The 22,173-nt window shown below is 34.1% G+C and overlaps 3 protein-coding genes across 3 annotated transcripts in view; 2 read left to right on the forward strand and 1 right to left on the reverse strand.

Annotated features, from left to right (window-relative positions):
* LOC125845927 (ABC transporter G family member 25-like) overlaps nucleotides 1-1,022 on the forward strand; it is a 63,572-nt gene extending 62,550 nt beyond the window's left edge. Inside the window, exon 4 of the mRNA XM_049525412.1 lies at nucleotides 4-1,022. Within this exon, the coding sequence (XP_049381369.1) occupies nucleotides 4-1,022 (1,019 nt within the window). The remainder of the gene's footprint in view (nucleotides 1-3) is intronic.
* Nucleotides 1,023-1,284: 262 nt separating this feature from the next.
* On the forward strand, nucleotides 1,285-14,330 carry LOC125845928 (uncharacterized). Its single transcript, XM_049525413.1, has 12 exons — nucleotides 1,285-1,425; nucleotides 2,410-2,448; nucleotides 3,111-3,538; nucleotides 3,775-3,852; nucleotides 4,815-4,917; nucleotides 5,636-5,724; nucleotides 7,069-7,180; nucleotides 9,103-9,156; nucleotides 9,244-9,292; nucleotides 12,149-12,249; nucleotides 13,653-13,771; nucleotides 13,850-14,330. The coding sequence occupies exons 1-12, from the start codon at nucleotides 1,285-1,287 to the stop codon at nucleotides 14,190-14,192; spliced, it is 1,656 nt and encodes a 551-aa protein (XP_049381370.1). The 3' UTR covers nucleotides 14,193-14,330.
* Nucleotides 14,331-17,035: 2,705 nt separating this feature from the next.
* LOC125843620 (NAC domain-containing protein 30-like) lies at nucleotides 17,036-21,322 on the reverse strand. The gene is made up of 4 exons (XM_049522770.1): nucleotides 21,198-21,322; nucleotides 19,858-20,027; nucleotides 19,251-19,522; nucleotides 17,036-17,773 (listed from the first exon to the last, which is right to left on the reverse strand). Exons 2-4 carry the CDS (start codon nucleotides 20,015-20,017, stop codon nucleotides 17,255-17,257), a joined length of 951 nt encoding a protein of 316 aa, XP_049378727.1. The 5' UTR covers nucleotides 20,018-20,027; nucleotides 21,198-21,322; the 3' UTR covers nucleotides 17,036-17,254.
* Between the last annotated feature and the right edge of the window lie 851 nt (nucleotides 21,323-22,173).

Below are 22,173 nucleotides of genomic sequence, written 5' to 3' on the forward strand. Positions count from 1 at the left end.
CAGGCTTGGCAGTCAATTGGAGGAAGAGTTGTATATATCCCATCAAAGAGGTGACACAGATCCAGGCCTCAGCAAACATTTTGGGGTGCAGAATTGAAAAACTCCCAACTGTTTACCTAGGTATGCCACTTGGAAACAACCATAAAGAGCTAGTGATATGGGATGGTATAATTGAAAAAACTGAGAAGAAGCTGGCAAACTGGAAATCTCAATATCTATCCTCCGGTGGGAGAACCATTCTGATAAACTCTGTACTAGACTCTTTACCTACTTATGTGATGTCCCTATTCCCTATGCCGGCCAAAGTGGAAGAAAGACTTGATAAATTAAGGAGGGATTTTCTTTGGTCGGGAATCAAGGAAGGTAAAAGAATACATCTTGTCAAATGGCAAACTGCTTTGCTGAGTAGAAGCTCAGGGGGGTTAGGGATCAGAAACTTGGGGCTACAAAACAAATGCTTGTTGGCAAAATGGTTGTGGAGGTTCGGAAGAGAGGATCAAGCACTTTGGAAGGAAGTTATTAGTAACAAGTACGGCCAGAATAGCCCATGGGTTTCCGATATGGTGAATATCCCGTATGTTGTCTCGGTGTGGAGAACTATCAGAAATTTATGGGGTCAACTACAACACAATATTAGATACAAAGTGGGGAATGGGACTAGGGTTCTTTTCTGGAAAGATCGCTGGATTGGTCAGGACTCCTTGATGTCTTCCTATCCAGATATATATATCCTCAGCTCGTCTCAAGATGCAATGGTAAATGAGGTATGGTCTGAACAAGGGTGGAATTTCAGCTTCAGAAGGTTACTAAATGACTGGGAGATAGGGAGAGTAGCCGAGATGCTACAAACACTAGATGATTTCAAGTGCACAAATCTGGAAGTTGATGTAATGATTTGGAAACACAATCATGATGGTATGTTGTCAGTCAGCAGATTGTACAATAGGAAAGTAAAGGAACTTCCAGGGAAATCTCTGGACCATGGTGTAAGGTATGGAAAAATAAAGTGCCAACTAAAGTGAGGTGTTTCTCATGGCTAGTGTCTAGAAGGGCATGCCTAACTCATGAGAAGCTGCAAAGAAGAGGCTTTGAAATAGCTTCTTGGTGTTCACTGTGTAATGAGACAAATGAGACTAATAGCCATCTATTCCTCCATTGCAAAGTCACTGCTCAATTATGGACCATTTTTCTAAGCAGAACACACACAAACTGGACAATGCCAGAACACACTGCAGACCTTCTTAGTTGCTTGGTGAGAAGAGGGGGGAGTAAGCGCCAGAAGAAATGGTGGAACATGATACCCTGTTGTATATGGTGGACTATTTGGAGAGAAAGAAACAAGAGGTGTATGGAAAATACTGCAGAATCAGTACAAAAGTTCAAATGGCGTTGTATGAAGACCTTCTGTTTGGTGTAATGAGGAGGGTATAGAGGATGTTGGACAAATTTTAAATTTTTTCTCTTCTTTATAAGTATAGTAGCAATTTCTTGTGTTGGTCTCTTTTGGGTCTCTGATGTAAATCTTTTTGATGGTTGCCAGCATATCCTCATTGCTGAGGAATACAACTTTACTTTATCAAAAAAAAATTGATACATATAAATTCTTGGAAGTTGTAATGACCAAATTTTGTTCTTAACTAGATGTGCATTAATTCACTTATGAAGCATTCATTTTTTGAGCAACTTAACCAATGTTTGATCCTAAAGCAGACATATTTCATAATGTACTTTTTTGAATAGAAGATTTATGTATTCTGAAACTACATGAAAAATGCTACTAGTGCATTTGAGATTCTTAATGGTAGATGTTTTCCTTTGATTCTTGGTAAGGGAAATTGAAAAAGAATTTGAGACAAGGAGTAGAAAGTAAGCAAACGGCTCTGTCTATTATCAAGGAATTTATTTTTAGAGTTGTGTTATTAAATAAATAAACGGTTTGACCAAAAATGTTATTTTAATTGAGGAGTTGGATAATATGGTTGGATGGAACTCTTTGTTTTTCTTTTAAAAGTGAGGTATGTGTCAAAACAGGCACGAAGAAGTTGCAAGGAACAGAAGTATGAGATGCTGTTAACAAAATGCTTATCAAAATTCATAAAGATGAAACACAAAGAATAACTCCCTTTCCACTTGCTGGAGTTCCTTTCATTAGGAGCTGTCTTTTTCTTTATCTTCATAACAATAGTTATCACATTCTAACTCTAGGCTCTAGCTCAGTAGTATTGCTGAGTTTTGCACTAAATCCAGCAACCTGCATTCCTTCAATATTGACGAATTAGAGAGTCCATGCTAAGATTGCAGAGTGTCCAATGAGTTGAGCCATCTCACAGTGTGACAATCCATTTATATATTCTCTTGTCTTCTGACAAAGTTTGCTGCAAATTGCTACGTCTTTATTCTTTGCTGTAGAGTTCTTGTGTTAAATTAGGTCATGTAAGAGCTTTTGAGGTGAGGATTGACTCAGTGATGAGTTATTTTTCCAAATGATCTGCCAAGGAAAGGCTGCATTGTGTGCATTATTCAAGGACCTTACCAATTGAATAATTAATGAAGAACTAGAATTTTTACCCTTCCAGAAAATTCCATCTATAGGTAATCCCCCTGCAATATCCTAGTTTTTGTCAAAAGAATCTCTTTCTACTTCGTTTTAGTGAGTATATACATGACCTATTTGTTTTTGTAGGCATATAGGAATATACTTGTGTCCATGAGCATTCCTATGTGTATAGACTATAGTAAATTGGGTGTCATTTGTTGTGAACATATTATGTTGTAGAGTCTCTACTTTTTGAGTGTTGCTGGTATACATGAGATTTTACCATTATTAAAAAAGTTATTTACCTTAACAAAGAAACTTGTGTCCATTAATAAAAAAGTTATTTACCTTAACAAAAAAACTTGTGTCCATAAGCTTCTACTCGATCATAAATAGCATTAAATATGTCCTTAAATTAAGGATTTGGTATACTTGTACGAGACATTGTACTTATCCCCTTCCCCTACATTTTCTTTTCCTTTGGTTTATTAGTGCACACTTGATTTCAGGATTTTAAACCATAATTATTTTATCTTCAAGTTTATATTGACATATAACTATGAGCCAAATTCAGCTAACGTCTTCTGTAAATTCAATACAGCTTCTACAAATGATTGATGATGGACAAGCTGTAGATATAAGGGGTTTATCTGAAAAATTGTTGGTCAAGCGTCTGCGAAAACTGTTCCTCTCCTTAAACCTTAAGGAAACAGGTGATCATGTTTTTCTATTACCATTAAAAGCATTTCCTACTTTGGAGACTGTAGGACCCTTAATCCGTTCTCAAATGCAACTTCGAAGTCAAGAGTTGCATCGAAATGATGAGCAGTCCAAGCCATTGGATTCGGTAGTTGGACAGGAACATTGTAATGCCAATTTGAGTTTGCCAAATGAAGTGGCTAGTGGTCATAATGCCAATTTGAGTTTGCCAAGCGATAATGCTACCGCTTACGATGCTAATTTAAGCTTGCCTGCCGAAGAAGATACTGGCCCAAAAAAGAGGTTAGTAAAGAAGGTTTCCGCCTCCAAATTGGTTATATTACATAGAGAGAAGTCCATGTCCCTCACCCCCTCCCTCCCCAAACACAAAAGTAAAAAGGAATTACAGTTTTCCTTTTTTTACCTGAGAAAATAAAAGGCGGTGATGATGGTGGAGTAGGTGGTTTCTTCTTTTATCAAAACCTCATTCTAGTCCTAAGTTGTCTTATTTTAATTTGATCTCCTTTGCGTTTGTGCAGGGTGATTGGCCCTGCAATGCCTTCTGCAGAACTACTTGCTGCCGCAGCTAAGTTAACTGAAGCACAAGCGGAGCTGAGGTAAACCTCAATTCTCCATTGCAGTTTATTGCCTCACTTAGATATGTACTTGTGGACTTGTTTTTTTTAACACTAACTGACCCTATTGGTATTTAACTTAAACTGTATTTGGAATGTGCTCAAGGGAGTAGATAATTTGATTCTTTACTTAGCCTATTGAACTAGACCGTTCTATAGCATTGATAACAATGCATCACATCTGGTGAATTTTAATTTATGTTACTCAGTCTATTGGATATGGGTGTAGATCTAGGGGTTGGGTTCTTCATCACATAAATTTTAGGATTCTGGGGGTATGGATCCGAATGCGGATACAGGTGCTGGGTTACGACTAATAAATATAAATTACATCATGTAAAGTATATATTTCGGTTAATTAAAGTTACTGAACTAAAACTAATAAAAAATTATTTCTTTATAAACCCTAATATTTTAATCATAATCATAAGATATCTCGTCGTTATAGCAGAGTATTCTCATACTTTATATAACTCTTCTCTCTCTATATATATGACATAAACCCAAAAATCAAACCAAATACCCAATTAATCTATATTTCTGTGTTCTCGGTCATATATGTAGTCTAAGAACTGAAGGTAAGTTGACCAAATCCGGTGTGGATCCTACATCCACACCCATGTCGTGTTGACATGGGTGCGGCAGGGATTTTGAAGAGTCAGAGTAACTCAGATTTAAGTTTCTCCCTTCAGAAAATCTTTGGTTCAGAGATGGAAAAACAGATTGGTTTTGACATATTAACACAAAAAGTACTATGATCTTCTTAGATGAGCTCACAGGTTTGATCAGCCTCTCTTTGTTGTTTCTACAAGTACTTCTTGCTCTCAGAAGTTTAATAGTTATCCCTTCCACACTCAAGAAGCTTCAAATAACAGTTAGGTTGTCATGTATGTTATACCAGACTAAAGTGAACTGCACTAAGTGTCTCTGACAAATGTTTCCAGGGATGTTGAGCTGGAAGAAGATACTGAATTGTTTATAGGACCCCCACCTCCTGCTTTGGTGACTGAGGTAGAATCAGCAAACGAGGCCGAACGTTTTGAAGAGGTTCTTCCTCCATTCTCTTCTCTTCCCTATCAGTCCATCTGTTGTCTGTTTCTATGTATCTTTCTCCTTAACAATCATACTTGTGTGATCTTTCTTAGTACCTTCAATCTGACATAATTACACTTGAAATTTGGTTTGATAATTAGTTTTATGATTATTTGACATTCGTTTTAGTTTAACCAAACCAAATGGAGCTAACCCTCTAGATTTATAGATACCTTGAATCAACCCCCATATGAGCCATTGAAAAAAACAAAAAAGAATCCGCCATGTGGTATTTATATGGTACTGTAATTTGTATTTTCTTTTGAAAGAAGTGGGGTTGTTCTTTATTTTAAAAAACTGACAGTTTTTATTTTACCTGTTTGCTTGTTGCTCTCTCTTCCTCTCAGTTAGCAAAATTTGAAATTTGAATTGCTAAAAGTAACAGAACCTTGTGATTTATTTTCTCGTCACTGCTTTACAACTTCTCTTGATCTTCCACTCTTCCTTTTCCCATGCTGCTTTTTATTTCTGTTCTGTTAACTTCTAGTAGTGTTTGGGGTTCTAAATATATGACATTTAGTGAAGCCTGGCCTTGTCACATTTTTACACTGTTAATTGTGGGTTTGGGATTGGTTCATGTTCATTTGGTTAAGGTGAGTTGAGAATCTTCTTTTCTATGTAACTCTTTGTTGACAATCAAAATTGTGTATAACGAGTACTTTTACTTGGTCAGGTTACAAGAATCATGGGAGCAGATGCAGACAACTCATATGATGTTTTGGGTGCGAACAGAAATATGTTGAGTGATAACATGAAGAAAAGGTAAATTGCTTGCTTGTTTGTGGAGAGTCATTGCAATTTTTATTTAAGATTAGAGTAGCATCTGTAGGTTAGAATTCAATCCTTAAAATTATTGATGCCCAGGGTTATAAGTTGTCTGCATACGGCCTTCAATTTCTTGAACTTGGTCTGGTAGATGAGCTAAGTTGCTCCAGACTTTCCTTTTTCCTGTAAATAATGTTTGATTGGATTTCTGAACCTGAATAGTCTTGGTGCTTAAATATAGTGAATCCAGTCAGAGGTACATCTTCTATCTCCTAGAGAAGCGGCTGAACAGCTGCGAGCTGCTACTTCCCTGGAGGATGGTAGTAATGCTCCCTGATGACATGTCATATGTTGCTTATAAGTATTGAGTGATTGTAGAAGTGCAACGATCTTTTGGCCTTGCACAATATTGATCTAAGTATCTAGTGATTTGAGGGCTCGGCGATGAAACTGAATCTGAAATTTGAAGTCTCTATTTAGATATTGTGTATCACTAGCTAATTTGAATCACTGTGTAAATATTGAATATATTGAGTCACTGAATACCGTCAATATATTGTTACCTTTGTAAAAAAAAAAATAATAATACTGTAAATTGAGTTACACTTTTGAATGTCATCACTGAATGTCAAATGCAAGTTGCATATCTCTGTGTATAGGTAATGTCTAATATGCAAAATGCCTCTTTTGCTTTTAAGTTGATTCAAATCATATTATTTGCTTATAATATGTCATTCTAAAATAAAGTTTAAGTAAATCTTGAAAATTGTCACAGGGGGATGTTGTCCAAATCATCTGTCCGGTACTAGCTGTAGCCTTCATGATTACTGAAATATTCAAACATGTTTGCTTTCGTATTTGCTTATACATTATTTTGAGATATGTTATATTACATCTATAATTTGCGATTTTTATATTCAACGGTAAGTCAAGTTGCTGTCATTTAATTTGTTAAGCATTTTGCCTTCACGTACTTCTAGTTGAGGATGAGTTAAATAGATGTCTCCTACTTTATTATACGATTTTTGGATTATATATCCAGCTGTTCCCTGAGACAACTGGATATTTTGATAATTATATACACGGTTGTGGCACGGCACACGCTTATACCATCACCATAAAAAGAGGAACTTTACCCACAACTTGTTCATTTGAATTAGTGGAAGCATTATTTCTTTCTTCCTTGTCCTGATGGTGTAACTACTCCTATTGGTATGTGAACCATAGATGTGGATTAGGCATCCGTTGACTGTTAACTTGTAGCTGCTGCTGTCAGTCATGCTGTTAAATGCACCTTTAAACTCCATCCTCATTTATTTGTTATTTTGGTGTATGCTTTAGGTACTGGAAGTTGTCTCTTATGGTGCATCCTGATAAGTGCACGCATCCTGAAGCTCACCAAGCGTTCATCAAGCTGAACAAAGCCTTTAAAGATTTGCAAGATCCAGATAAAGTGAGTAATTAAGTGATATAATCATTTATTTTCCTCACAAATTTTGTTATGTGAAGAGAAGCTTCCTTAAGGTCTGGCTTAAAACCCTGTGTTGATTTTCTAATAGCAAGGCTAAATGCAGATTTCTTCCATTTATTTCTCATTTTCAAACTTCAAATGGACATATTTTCTGCGCTAGCAAGGGTAACTGCTCCTAGTCATTTGGGTGTAGATATTGTCCCATATATTTTGGTTCCAGATGTTGAATATTTCCAAATTTTGTAGTTGGTTTGTGTTGAATCTTTTCGAGTAACCTAGTTAATTTTGAGGATGGACCATTATTTCATAGTGGTTCTTGTCAAATTTGCCTTAGTGTTCCTTAGGATAGCTAAGTTGGATTTGCCATGTGCTGTGTGAATCAATTATTTTGGTGTCATTTTTCTTTCTTGCTCTCCTGGCATACATTTCTTTGGTTGAGATAAGAGCTCATGATTTATGTCCTTTCATTAATATTTGAAAATACTCTTACCCTTCGGGGTGGCCCAGTGGTTTGGGCTTGGAACTTCCATGTTGGAGGTCTCAAGTTCGAAACCCCTTGCCAGCGAAAGCAAGGGATTTGCCTTCTGGGTCGAGCTCGTCGCACCGGGCTTGCCTAGTGTGGGTTACCTCTCCTATGTGGTTTGTGAGCTATTGCATAGGAGCGGGGGTTTTACCCTGTGCGCACCCAAAAGGTAGCGGCTGCGGGTTTCCCTTGTCATCAAAAAAAATATATTTGAAAATACTCTTTAAGTGCATCATCTCAATTTTGTGCCAAGAAATTTGGTGCAATTGTCACAATTTTGCAATTAACATCAGTGTCACTTCCTGTTTACTAATGTGTGACTTTTTAGGCTTAACATTTTACTTAGGAGCTGATAGATTCTTAAATTTTAGTTTAACCAATGAAGTCGAAAAGCTTATTAAGAAAATGAAATGGAGAGAAAAATCCCGGGAAATACAGAAGTGGAGACTTCTGCCTACTCGAGAAGTTAAAAAATCATTAAGACATGCTGTCGTTTTAACTTATAAGCAAACCACTGGAAGTTATGAAGGCGGAAGATCATATACCTTATTTCACAAAATTAGTATTTAGTTTATCAATAGAATGTCAGAAGTTAACAAAGATGAAGTGGTTCCTTTTTTTCCCAATGCAATCTTTATTATTTATTCAAGGTACTATTATATGTTTTTCACGTGTGTATTCTCTTCCTAAGTTGCTCGGACTCTCCAGAAATGTTGCCGCACCCGTGTTGGATCCTTCGAAAATACACTATTTTTGGAGGATCCGACATGCACCCATCGACATCTTTGAAGAGTCCGAGCGACATAGTTCCCTTCATGCAATCTTGAATCTTCTACATTTATAAGTGACACTCAAACACGGATTTAGAAGGAAATTAAGAAAGCTAAAGTTTATTTGGCTTCCTTGTACAATCAGGCAATGACTTATGCTCTCATCTTTTGATATAAATTAAAATGCTTAGGAAGACAATCATACTTTTGCAGGGAACTTTGAAAACTGTAATTAGAGAACACTCAGTTGGATTGGATCACGTGTAGGTTTTTTCCCCTAGGGACTGCAGTTCTAGATGTTTCTGTTACTATATCACTTTCACCTCACTTTGTTGATTCCTAGTCTAAAAGAATTATCATTGAGAAAAATCAGTAGGATATTATATAACCACTCAGAATTAACACATTGAAAATTTGACTTGCTATGATTTGATGCCGTAACATCAGGTATTCTAGTTATTGTGGCCTACCATTGTTTCATTCAGTTCCTTGAGCTTACTTTGTAACTTCCTATATTATGGAGAACATTTACAGTATACTATGCTTTATTTTGGGCTTTCCAAATGTTGTTTTCATTTAATTTATCAAGAAGATGTTGTTTTCTTTTGTAGAGGAAAGTGTTGGATGAGAAAATAAAGCACAAGGAAGAACAAGAGGAAATGAAGGTACATTTTTTTGTGTCCCATTGGGTATGAAGATAACTCAAAACACTCTTGACTACCAATCTGTTAACACAAGATTTGGTTCTGTAGGCAGAATTACAAGCTATGCGTGAAGCTGCCCAATGGAGACGTTTGCAAGGTTGGTCCATTTTGCTAAACATGGTTTATCATTCATTTTATTCTACTATCTTGCTCAAATTTTATGTGATTGGTACCTAATTTTTTATTCAACTTCGCTATTGCTTAATTGTCTGTGAACTCCATCTATGTTGGTCAGACTCTTGCCACACCCATGTCAATCCGACACGATTTGGGTGTGGATGTGTGACAGACGGAAATAACACAAGGAAGTCAAAAAGTAGAAATAGAATAAGAACGGAAGGAAGAAAGTAATCAACCCAAGCAAGTATACTTGAACCCACTTATTAGCATTCAATTACTAGAATGAAATAGAGGAAAAGAAATGAACTCATATGTCTATACTTACTAGAAGAATTCGAGAGAGGTTCAATTGAACTGGATTGAGAAAATTCCTTGAAGGGGCTCTGTCAAGGGAGCTCTTCTTCAAGTAGTTTGCCTTAATATACCTTTCATGATTTTATAATCCCCAAAGTACTCTTCTCTCACTAAAAGCCTAACTCCACTTTCTTTTACTTCTTCCATACTTCATTGCTTGGACTACACTATGGTGCATGTGACTAGACAATAGAAATTCTATTTGCAGCACAAACAATAATCTTTTGTAGGTGTGTAAGGTCTGCGTACACCCCACCCTCCCCAGACCCCACTTGTAGGATCACACTGGGTATGTTGTTGTTGTTGTGTTGTTCCGGGTATGTGATTGTTTCCTTTGTCATGCTCCACACTTTTGAAGGATATATGGTCCCATCTATCATTTGTGGTACTAGATAGTCCATTACTGATGAATAAAACATACGAAGACTATCTGCAGGTTTGGTTACGTTATCAATCCATTTCAGGAATCCTGTTTGTTTATGTACCACTACAACCATGCTTCTCGTTAAGATGTGCAGTCAACTTTAGAGGAGACTGACACAGTTGAATATAGATTGTGCAAACACATGCAGATGTGAGTTAGGAAGAGATAGAGATGATAGTGTCTATGCAATTAATGTTGAATTCAGTAATGCATCGTTTAGCTTAATTTTCATGCTTGGACTTTCACGTTCTGGTTGTTTATATATTTATTTTCTTTACTTGAGAGATCATGTCCTCCGCCCTCATATGTTGTCTTACTAGCTTATTTACCTCGGAGATTTTTCTGAACTTCCATTCCCTGTAAATCTGCTGTCATGCTTTGGTGGAGTCAATTCTTGTTACACTTTTCTGTCCTTTTTTTGGGAAAGGGGGGAGAGGGGGGGAGGGGGGGAGCTGGAGAGACTGCTGCAGTTGCTACATGTACCACTAGATTTACATGGTTAGGGTTCATTGTCTTGTAACCAGTGTTTTGGACGGCAAAAGGCGATAAAAGGCGACAAGGGTCTGCCTTGCCACTCGCCTTTTTGAAATGCGATACCAATTAATACCAAAAAGTTAAAATATTTAATTGCACATGTAAATAATCAGATTCTCAATAGCAATAACATATTAGCAAATATTTCAATTCAAAAACTGAAAATAGATGGTACATACTAAAAGTTTAGAACTTGAATGAGAAAAAAAACAGAACAAAAGTCAAAACAGAGGTAGAAGTGACTCTAAAGTATGAAGAAGAAGAAGGAAAAAGAAATCGAGGAAAGATGAAATCTGAAGAAGAAATATGTATTGGTTGGACTTTGGAGTAGTCCGAAAAGGTTGGCTGGTCGCCGGAGGAGTCTAGTCTAGTCGAAAACCCTAAAAGTACCTTTTAACTTTTAAAACCCTAATTGGTTGCATTTTTTTTTAAGATAATACAAAAGGCGACGCCTCTCCCCCCTTTCTTGCCTCTCGCCTTTTGTCGACATGGCGTCGCCTTTTGGAGATTGCCTCGCCACAAATCTAAAAGGCGATGAAGGGTCGCCTTGCCTCGCCTCTCGCCATTGGCGATGAGGTGATCGCCTTTCACAACACTGGTTATAACTAATAAGAAACTCACTGTTAGGTGAGCTGTCTCTTGAGGATTGTCATGTTGCATGGATCGCTGAACAATATAGTTATGAAGTGTGTCAAGATCCAAGATCTATATATTGTGTCATATTGTCGGTGGCTTATTCAGTTATTCTACATTTATAAAGAATGTCTGGTAGAAAACTAGTAAATGATATGGTCCTTTGCAAAATGATCTATTAGTAAGAAAAAAATGATAGAGTGTACTGTCTGTCTTCTCAAATTAAATTCTGTATTTCCTTGTTGTGCCAAATTTATCTTTCACAAAGTAGTGACCTTGGGGCTTACCATACATAGTCAACAGTTTACGTTATACCCTTTAATAACTTGATAACATAAACACTCTATCACCTTATATTTGGAGACTTCTTATACTATGATTTTTCTTGAGCCAAAGATCTAGAAAACAGTCTCTCTACCTCCCAAGGTAAGGGTAAGGTCTGCATACACGCTACCCTCCCCAGACTCCACTTGTGGGATTACACTATGTATGTTGTTGTTCTTATACTATGATTACAATTTCAAACTCCAACTAAGTATTCTCTCTGTATCAATTTATGTGAATCAATTTGATTGGGCATGTAATTTTTTATTTAAGAAAGAAATGGGAACTTTTGAAACTTGTAGTCTTAAACATGTCATAACATTTGGGTGGCTAAAAAGCTTGCCATTCAGGGTAAAATGAGAAGTTTTAAGTTATAATCTATCCAAATTTAGTAAGCGGTCAGTCTTTCTGGAATAGATTTAAAAGGAAATGTCACATAAACTGGAACAACGGTAGTAATTTATTATGGCTCAATATTTTGGGATAAGTCATGGTCCAGTATGTTTATAACATTCGATTTGACGAGGAGGAATTTCTTTTCATTAAAATTACTATTTGCTTCAGGTATCTCCATGGAAGGTGATGATCTGTTGTTAGCAGAGATGGAGGTCAAAGTTGCACCAAAAAGAGATGAATGGATGACTACACTGCCTCCTGAAAGAAAAGTAAGGTCTTGTTTCTTCCACTCAATTTTGATGAATGTCCTTTTGCTGCTTTTCCTTGAGATTTTGACAGATCAAACTTGGTTCTACTTTTAAATGTTCAGGCCAAGATGCATAATTGCTTATCTAATTGTGCTACTACTCCAGCTGGCTCAATCAATGCATTTGACATATTACAGATAGTATTAAATATAGGTTATTGGAAACCCAACAAGGAATGATCATAATAATATTTTTCAAGCTATGAAAGAGATCAAAGTACGAGATAAAGGGTTAATATACACTCATATTATTAAAAAGAAGAGAGAATTTTAAACTGGGATAGTGGAATGTAGTTGGCAGGCCAAGATAAGTTACTGTCTAAACGTTGGGGATTTATTGATAGTATATACACACACACAAGTAGCTAACCATACCCGCCACTAGATTGGGATTGAGGTGTAGTTGGCTGATCCAATATTGGTTAGCTATTCCAATATAATTTCTAACTGGCAGTCTAAGCTTGAAGTCAATCCTGATGTCTCTGGCTTCTCGCTGCATACCTGTTCTTAATTCTTGTCCCTCCCTATTGCTCCCTAGCTCTTCCATAAATTTTGGCCTATCTTGGACATATTAGTTTATCAGGCATGCAGGTCAACCATAATTTCAAACTCCTTCTGACTTACTGATTCCTCTGTCATCATCACCTATTTAGACTCCTAAATGGCCTGTATTATTATTCAGCACCATATCCGAGTCTAAAGTCGAACCAATTAGTGATGTAAAATTTGAACTGCCATTGTCATGTTCAGCTTCTTCACGAGACCAAGGTTTTGTGCTGGTTGTCAAAGTCAGCAAGAATTTTATCTTTTACTTCAAAGCTCCCTCTGAACATTCACATACAATTCAAGCATTTGGTATATTTGTGCCTAAATTTCTTTAGCCATCTCTTCTTTCCATACGCTTCACTCGTCTGTCCCCCCCCCTCCTTGTTAGGTAACCTGGAAACATTTTGAACCCATCATTAGCATGCTTCTCACCCTAAAGGGTTCAGTGACCATGAAATACTACAAAACCATATCTTAATTGTTGAAAAGGAATTGATATTGAACAATAATCTAATAGAAGAAAAAACAAAGTGAATGGGAAGCTATGGCTCTGGGGAGTTCATTGAATGGCAGCACCAGATTCTTTCCCGTACGAATCCAGTATTTTATTCCCTACCCTGAAGTAACAAGAAACAGTAATTCTAAGAAAATAACAACATATGTTATCATACATGTATAAATTCTTGAATACATAATGTGGGGGTCCAAAAGAAAGACAACATGAAATCCTTGACTAATTTCTGAATGAGAAACTGCTCAAGTGTTTTTCCTTTCTTTTACTTCGTGAAACTCTGCATGATGTATTCCATGACTGCTTAGGCTGGCGTTGTAAGCATGCACTCAAAGACTAGCTTTAGCAAAAGCTCGAAAGAAGGCCGTGGTGATACTAGTGCCTGGACAGACACCCCATCAGATCGAGCTCAGAAAGCCAAAATGAAGTATGTTCATTCTCTGTTATTTAGATCTTTTGGATATGACATTAGATATCTCGGTTCTCAATTATTTTGTATTTTCAGTTATCTGGAGGCTTTCAACGAGGCTTCGGCACTTGCTTCTAAAGAGCTGCAAGAAAAGAGTAGATCAAGTGTCGATGCTGAACTGGTGGAACAGTATAATAAATCGAGAAGATCAAAATCTATGGTAGAAAAGCATCAAGAGACCGTTCGTACCAAGTCAAAGAAAAAATCAAAGCAGGAATCAACCAAAGAAGAATGGCAAGGAAATCATCCATGGAAACCTTGGGATCGTGAGAAGGATTTGACAGCGGGAAGGCAAAATGTTAAGCTTGATGCTGCGGACATGTCTCAGGGTCTCACTTCCAGGTTTTCTTCTGGATCCTTTCAAAGGAATTTCCTTTAGAAGAGTTGTTGTCATCTTCGATGTTTTAATTTGTATTGGCCCTTAATATATATATATTAAGATATCCTGAGCATGATCCATCAATTTATCTTGTAGAGATGTATGTGTAACCATCGAGCTGCAGAATAAAATTGCTTTTGAGTTTTTCTTATATCTCTTTAAAGCATAAGATGAGAAAATATTGAATCTTATCTTTACGCATACCAGTTCAGTAAAGCCTCATACTCTTCATCCCTTCACACAATCAAAATCTGTTGAATGAAATTGATTATTTTTTTTCTTTTAGTGAGATGCAACTTAGATTAAAATAAGAATTAGTGTAGTTCAGTACACAAAGGAAGTGATCGTAATAACAGTCCACAGTAATGTTGACATAAAGCAAAAATAAATCATGATTTGGTGTGGGGGGGGGGGGGGGGGGGGGGGGGGGNGGGTGGAGTTTATGAAAAAAAGAAATATTTTCCTTTGGTTGGAATTTTGATAGAATTTTCGTTACAGCCATGAGAATAGGATTCTAAGGACCGTTTGGCCATGCGATATAGAATCATGATATGATATTATAATATGAAATCATAAGATGAAATTGAAGTTTTGTTTGGACATGCAATATAAAATTTTTGTGTTGTATATTTTCTCATAAACATAAGAACCTTATAAGTTGTAAAACTACTAAAATAGCTCCAATTGTTTAAAATTTATAAAATTGCATAATAAATTATTACAAAAATTATTTGTTCTCCACATAAGTAACTGTTTCATCTAACTTTAATTAAATAAAGAAAGTACTCAAATGCTTACTTTGGAAATAAATTTTGTTTATTTACCAAAAAAATTAAAAATTAAAAACATTGAACATAAATTGTAGTGTACTAGTGTTTAATATAATCCTCCCACATAGTACGAACAATCTCATCATGTCGAACTGCCATTTCTCGATCATATGGCCGAGAAGACAAACCAACATTGTTACTTTGAGTCATTTGTTGATTAATATCATTCACAACTATATTTTCATGCTCATAGACCATAAATATTCATCACTCCTTATATTCTCGCAAATAATTATGTAACAATGTACAAGCTATGACAACACTTGTGTGTCAATATCATAATGGTTCATGCCTTGTTTCACTTGTGTGATATTACACATTTTCAGTGCATTAATTTCGTACTAAAATCAAACATATTGAAAGTAGTGATTATCAAACATACATGACCAATTTTGCCTTTTTCATATTAAATTGCTTTAAACATTTTCATACGTAGACAAAAGAGAAGTTTTTTTATTATGAAAACCAGAAAAGTATTACTCCCTCCATTCTTATTTATATTCATCAAATCAATTCCTACTTTATCATTTATATTCACGAAATTTAAAGTAATAATAAATTTTATGTTGGTGAGAATCAGGACCGGCTCTATGCTTTGGTAAATAAGGCTTTTGCCCTAGGCCCCCAAATTTCGGGGGCCCCCAAATTTTATCAAGAATAATTTATGTGTTAAAATTTCTTTAAATAAAATTGATTATTTATAATAAAATGTATAAATTTTTAAAGTATATATCATTTTATCCACTTTAACATCTTTTGTACTTTGTTAAAAATTAGAACTAATAGTGAAAAGTGTTGAACAAAGTGAGTTACAAATTCTTTTTTATTTCTTTTTAAATTTTAGTTTCAAGCATTATTACAAGCATATTAAAATGGGGTATACCAATTCATCAACTTCTTGCGTTAAATTCTATGGTTCTAAACTCTTATCTTTATTTAATATTTGTCAACTTATTACTTATAGAATTATGTTAACAATTCATATAATAATTGCCTCACTGAAAGGATGTTTTTCAATGTTGAGTTGATAAAATCTTACCTAAAACTAATAACTGAAAAAACAATATTAAAATACTGATTATTTTCATCTAAATAGTGTAAGAAAAATAAATTTTGAATAAATATATATATGAAGTTTGTTTATATTTTAGGCCTCGAATTGAAATTGCGCTTTAGGCCCCCAAGCACGTTGAGCCGCCCCTTGTGAGAATAATAAATTTTAAAAAATAATGATGTGATTATAATTTTTTTACATATGAAATAAATAGTTAGTAAATATAAATGTGGGCTGTTTTAACAAAATATAAACTTGTGGGTCAATTTTATATTAAAAAAAACTCCAAATCATGATATGGAATTCCCAAATCATGATTTTTGGAGAATATGAGATTCCATGACATGATATGAAATCATGAGATGGAATCAGCATGAAATCGCATGTCCAAACACTGATTCCATCTCACGATTCAATATGGTATCGCATGTCCAAACGCCTACCAAGTTTCCCTTTGATTGGAATCGAATAACTTATTTTTGATTAAAAACACCTAAAATAAACGAATCCGAATATGCAACACAACGTCGAAAATATATAGCTTAAGTGAATCTAACCACTTTGACACGTACGTGGCTTCCCTACGTTGATATTGAACGATGCAGATGAGATATAACGCAACACATAACAATTGGCTACATATAACTGTTATACAATATTTCCTACATATATACACAAATACACAGCTCATATTATTTTTCATCCATGTATTATTTGAACGTACATATTTTTTTATATCAAGTTTTAGGATTGTTAATAGAAAATTAGCACTTGTAGCCTGTAGTAGGTAATTGGTTGTTATATTTTCTTTGTAATCTGTATAAATACATCTCAACTTAATTTAGCAAAAGATAAACATCCAAATCATAATAATGGAAGAAAAAAAAAGTTTAATATAAAATTGCAAGGACAAAAATTTAAGCTTGTCTGAGAAGTAGATAAAAAAAATTAAACATCAGTTCATTCACAGTTACAAAAATATCTTAAAACAGTCAATAGGTAGTTAAACAATAAAAAATTCTAAAAGGCAACTTTTTTAACGTGCCTTGCACCCTTCAACATTTCCAATTCTATATATGTGTTCCATCTTTTCCTTGGAATTTCACAAACTTCTTCTTTTGTTTCAATTAAAAAAGATACAAAAAAACTATTACTGATCATAGAAGATTAATTTTCATCTATAAATCAGGGTAACATTGTAGCAATTGGCTCATATGATTTTGATCATCACCGTCTAACGGAAAATTAGGGTAAGAATAAGAAGAAGAAGATGGTGTCTCCATATTCATGATGACTTGTGGCGCAAATAACTTGTCATCTATATTCCACTCATCACAAAATTGATCTTCATTGTTGTTGTTGTTCATGGAATTTTGGCCTTGATGATCATTTGTAGCCAAACTTGTTGAAATGGTAGGGCTATCAAGTTGTGGGAGTTCATGAATTACTAGTTGGTTATTGTCATAGACAATATTATTTTGGCTTGAGACTTGATGATTAAAAGGGAATTGATGATTGAAATTTGATGTTTGGTTGAGAGGATTAATATTAATATTATAACTTGGGATTTGTGAAAGGGAGGGTGGTGGTCTAGTTGAATAACTTGTGTTGGTTCCTCTCATATAATTATTGTAAGCAATATTGTTGTTTGATGGACTTGGCTTCTTGAATGCCCTACATACTACCCATCCTTCTTCCTGTCAATTCACAACAAATTCCAAACTTGTTAGTAATTACATAATTGAGTAATAATCTTATTCAGCTTAATTAGAGTTGTCAATTAACTTTCGAACTAAATCTTGATCACTGTAACAAAAGAGACATTAGTAACGATAAATTTTTCTTTTAGCTACTAATCCATTTATCCTTTGTTTCATTTTGTGTAACATAAATCTATAATACCAATAAGAATAATGTTATTCTACATATATGCAAAAATAATTTATCTCATCTTACTTAGTGACACAATTTTATAGGTATAAAAATGTAATGTCATGTTTAAGTTTTAACACCAAAAGTAAGTTTTTTATTTTTTTTTGGGAACTACATAGTCAAACACCTCCTTTATTTTCCACCGGAAACGAAGTACATACTACCCATCCTTCTTCCTGTCAATTCACAACAAATTCCAAACTTGTTAGTAAATACGTAATTGAGTAATAATCTTATTCAGCTTAATTAGAGTTGTCAATCAACTTTCAAACTAAATCTTCACTACAACACATAGACGCTTAGTGACAATAAATTTTTTCTTTTAGCTACTAATGGATTTGTCTTTCGTTTCATTTTACGTAAAATTCTCTTCTACTTTTTTTCTATAATTCCAATAAGACTAATGTTTTTTTTTTGTATATATGTAAAAACAATTTAACTTTCTCATCTTGCTCGTAGTGACACAATTTTATTGGTATTAAAACGTAATATCATATTTAAGTTTTAACCACAAATTTATTTTTTTTTTTTTTCGAACTACATAGTCAAACACCTCCTTTATTTTCCACTGGAAACGAAGTACATAAAGAAAAAACAAACAAGGTTTGTCTTTTCAATATGTTCTCCAAAAAAAAATTCCCAACATCAAAAGTAATCTAAAAAGGAACAAGAAAAACTTATTTCTTTTTGTACTTTGCTATGCCAATTAATAAACTTTTTGATAAAAGTCCAACAGTCAAAAAGAAACAAACTTATTCAAATAAAAGACATAAGAAAGCATTTCATGCGCGACACAATTTTAATTAGTACTTAAAGGTGTTCGACTTGAACACAAAATTTAAAATAATAGCAAGATTTTTGAAATTTTTGATTTAAAATAAATCATAAATATTTATGTGGCTATAAAGCATCATCTCATTAAGAATAAAATAGAATATAAATAAGGACAGAATGAAGTATATGGGTAATGCTAAATGACCAGAAAATTAAAAAGTCTATAATATCTTTTTTATTTTAAAATAAATTGATCTTTTTTTTAGTTAAAATGTATTAAAATTAAAAGGGTTAAAATGTTCAAAAAAGTAAAATACCATTCAGGCCAAATTTTCTGGCCAAAAGGATTTTTCCGAAGTATATATGTTCTACCTAGAAAGTGTCAAAAGTTGTTCTTTCTTTCTTAAACTCCGTATCAATTCAAAATACATTTATCAAGTTGTGAAGCAGATGGAAAGATTAGGTAACCTGAGGAGGTCCATGTTGAGAAGTTTGTAGACGATATTCATGCATGATCCAATCACTTTTCCTTCCATTAGGAGCTCTTCCTCTATAGAAAACAAGTGTTTTTCTCATCCCTATTATCTTCTCCTTTGATAACACTGCTTTATCTCTTCCTGTTGCCTTCCAGAATCCGGCCCCTGTCGCGCGATTCGTTCGAGTTCCAGTAGGATATTTCCTGTCCTTGTGACTGAAAAAATACCATTCACTTTGTTCTTCATATCCCAGTTTACACCTATCTGTACATGCATGTTACAAACTTCATGTCAATGTTCAAACTTCGTTTCAATTTGTTTGTCTTGTTTTGATCTGACATGGAGTTTAAGAAAGTAAAAAAGATTTTTGAATCGTGTGCTCCTAAACCAAAGATATGTTGAACATATACCAAAATACTCTTTAATCATGTGATCTTAAACATGTTAGGTAGAAAGTCAGAATTAAAGAGTCACCAAAAAAAGAAATGAGACACTTTTTTAATAAAAAAATAAAGTGAAAAAGAAAGTAATACAAACAAATTGTATAATTTTAAAGTGGAAATTACTAGAAAATTAAAGAGTTGAAAGAATGAATGTACCTTGGATGTCCCATGGCTCCATTCTATAAAGATCAATATCAGTGATGACATCAAGATCAATCTTGAGTGAGTTTATCTTTCTCTTGAGGTAGTATCCAACAAGTTCTTCCTCTGTTGGATGAAATCTAAATCCTGGAGGAACACATGACTCCATTTCCATCTTGATCAATCTAACAAATTATATTTTTTGAGAACAAAAAAAATGTTATATATACTATTGGAAGATATTTTTTGCACCTTTTTGTTAAGTAAATATGAAAAGGAAACTTTTATATATATATAAGAGTGTGAATATTACACTTCTCTTATCTTGCAAGAATTGTAATGATTCTACTCATTAATTGACATCCATTCGTGAGCAAATTAAAAGTAATCATTACCTCATTCTTTTTGGTTTATTCTTTGGGGTGGTGGGGTCAAGGTCCTCCAATTTAAATATATTTTTTTCAAGATTTATTTTCCTCCTTTTTATTTTTTTGATTTTGGGAAATTTGGAAAATGACAAACCATAATTAGTTGGTTCCTACCAAACAAGAAAATATGAAAAATGATGATGAATAAGCCTGCAATGGCCTTAATTAGTTGCATGCAATTCATGCTAGTAACATTTAGGCAATTTCTATGATGAAAAGGAAAATAAAAAGTAGACGAAAACATTGACTTTGTTTTTGTTTGTTAAAAAAGAAGGAAAAATCCTTTTGGCCTAAAAATTTGGCCAGAATAATTTTTACCTATGTTATTTTATTTTTTAAAAATACTTTTACCCTTTTAACTAAAAAATGTAAACAAGATCAGTTTATTTTAAAATAAAAAAGATATTATATAATTTTTAAATTTTTTGGTCATTTGGCATTACCCAAAAATATATACAAAAAGAAGTATATATATTATAAGTTGAAATGATTTCTTTGAGTGCATTCCACTCAATAACACATGATCCCTAAAGAAAAACCCTTTTCACACACTACCATATAGACATTTTTCACTTCATGACCAATGAATTATGACATTCAAGAAAATGATAGAATTGCCTTTTTTTTTCTCTTTATATTTTCTCAACCAATCAAGTGCTAAAGGGGGTCCATAATCTTACATTGTAATTAATACTCTACAAAAAAAAACTAAGAGTTACACATAGAGGAAAGAAAAGTAATTAAACATGCAAACATTAACAATTGAAAGAATTGGCAATGATCTTCTAGTTACAACTTAAGAATGTAGAAAATAACTAGTAAACCTTAAGATCAAAATGTACAAATTGTAAATGAATTCATCTGCATGGAAACACCACAAAACTTAAGTACCACAGAAAAATAAGCAAAGATAGAGAGACCCTTTACCCTTTTTCAAGCTCGGAGCAAGAGACGAGCGAGAGAGAGAGATTGAAAGGAGGAGTTGTTGATGAAGAGAAGAGAGAAAGAGAGACTTAAGAATGCGAGAAACCAAAATGGATAAATGAGGTGTTAGTTGAAATGTTGTTGGTGAGGGAATAAATATTTACTTATATATATAGAAAAAGACTTGTTTAGCTAGTTAGTAAAGAGGGAGTAGTGTGTGTGATAAGCAGGTACACAACAGAAAAAGAATTACTTAAATATTCAATGAATATGACACAATGCGTTTTCAATTATTATTTTTTAATATAAAGTTATTTATAAAATTTAATGTTTGCATCTTTATATTAATTTTTTTTATATATAGTATAGATAAAAGAAGAAAAATGCAATCTAAGGGTTAATTGATGATTACGCGTGGGGTTGGCATATTGTTTGGACGGCGTGACAACGAATTTACACGCAGCCGTTATATTATGCTCTAAGATTTTCTCACTCCAACCCTTTATATTTCCCAACCAACTTGTTAATTGATCTTCTCCAATAAAGTAACTTTTGTACCCTGATACCATATATACGAGTCATTTTTGGGATATTTTAAAAATTAAATTTATATTTTTTAATTGTTTTTTTTTGTGTGATAAATTTATATGTTTAACTGTGACATGACTACGCCAATGGTGAAAAAAATCGAGCTTGAAAAATTTTCGGATAGTGACTTAAAATTTTTAGGCTAGGCCAGTCTTAGACGAAATCTAGACGAGGTGAGGTCTAGAGCCATCTGGAAAAGGGTGAGGTGATATGTCTATCCTTGGTTTATATTTTCTAGTAACCAAGATATTAAGAAACCTGTAGGGCTTTACAAAAGTGAATTCGGGTGAGTAGAACTTCTAAAATCAAACTTGGCGTGAAGGGGATAGTTTGAGATGTCAAGGGAAGAAGGTATGTTGTGAAAAAAGGGTTTTTCAGGAGTTTTCGTGTC

The sequence above is a fragment of the Solanum stenotomum genome, chromosome 11, assembly GCF_019186545.1.
Source record: "Solanum stenotomum isolate F172 chromosome 11, ASM1918654v1, whole genome shotgun sequence".
Classification (NCBI taxonomy): domain Eukaryota; kingdom Viridiplantae; phylum Streptophyta; class Magnoliopsida; order Solanales; family Solanaceae; genus Solanum; species Solanum stenotomum.

Excerpts from the sequence above, each read along its gene's own strand:
- LOC125845928 (XM_049525413.1), top strand. The coding sequence starts at position 1,285 with ATGGTGGAACATGATACCCTGTTGTATATGGTGGACTATTTGGAGAGA. Across the intron at positions 7,181-9,102 it reads ATTTGCAAGATCCAGATAAA|AGGAAAGTGTTGGATGAGAA; the intron begins GTGAGTAATTAA and ends TTTCTTTTGTAG. Across the intron at positions 9,293-12,148 it reads CCAATGGAGACGTTTGCAAG|GTATCTCCATGGAAGGTGAT; the intron begins GTTGGTCCATTT and ends TATTTGCTTCAG.
- LOC125843620 (XM_049522770.1), bottom strand. The coding sequence starts at position 20,017 with ATGGAAATGGAGTCATGTGTTCCTCCAGGATTTAGATTTCATCCAACA. Across the intron at positions 19,523-19,857 it reads GGAGCCATGGGACATCCAAG|ATAGGTGTAAACTGGGATAT; the intron begins GTACATTCATTC and ends ATGCATGTACAG. Across the intron at positions 17,774-19,250 it reads CTCAACATGGACCTCCTCAG|GAAGAAGGATGGGTAGTATG; the intron begins GTTACCTAATCT and ends GTGAATTGACAG.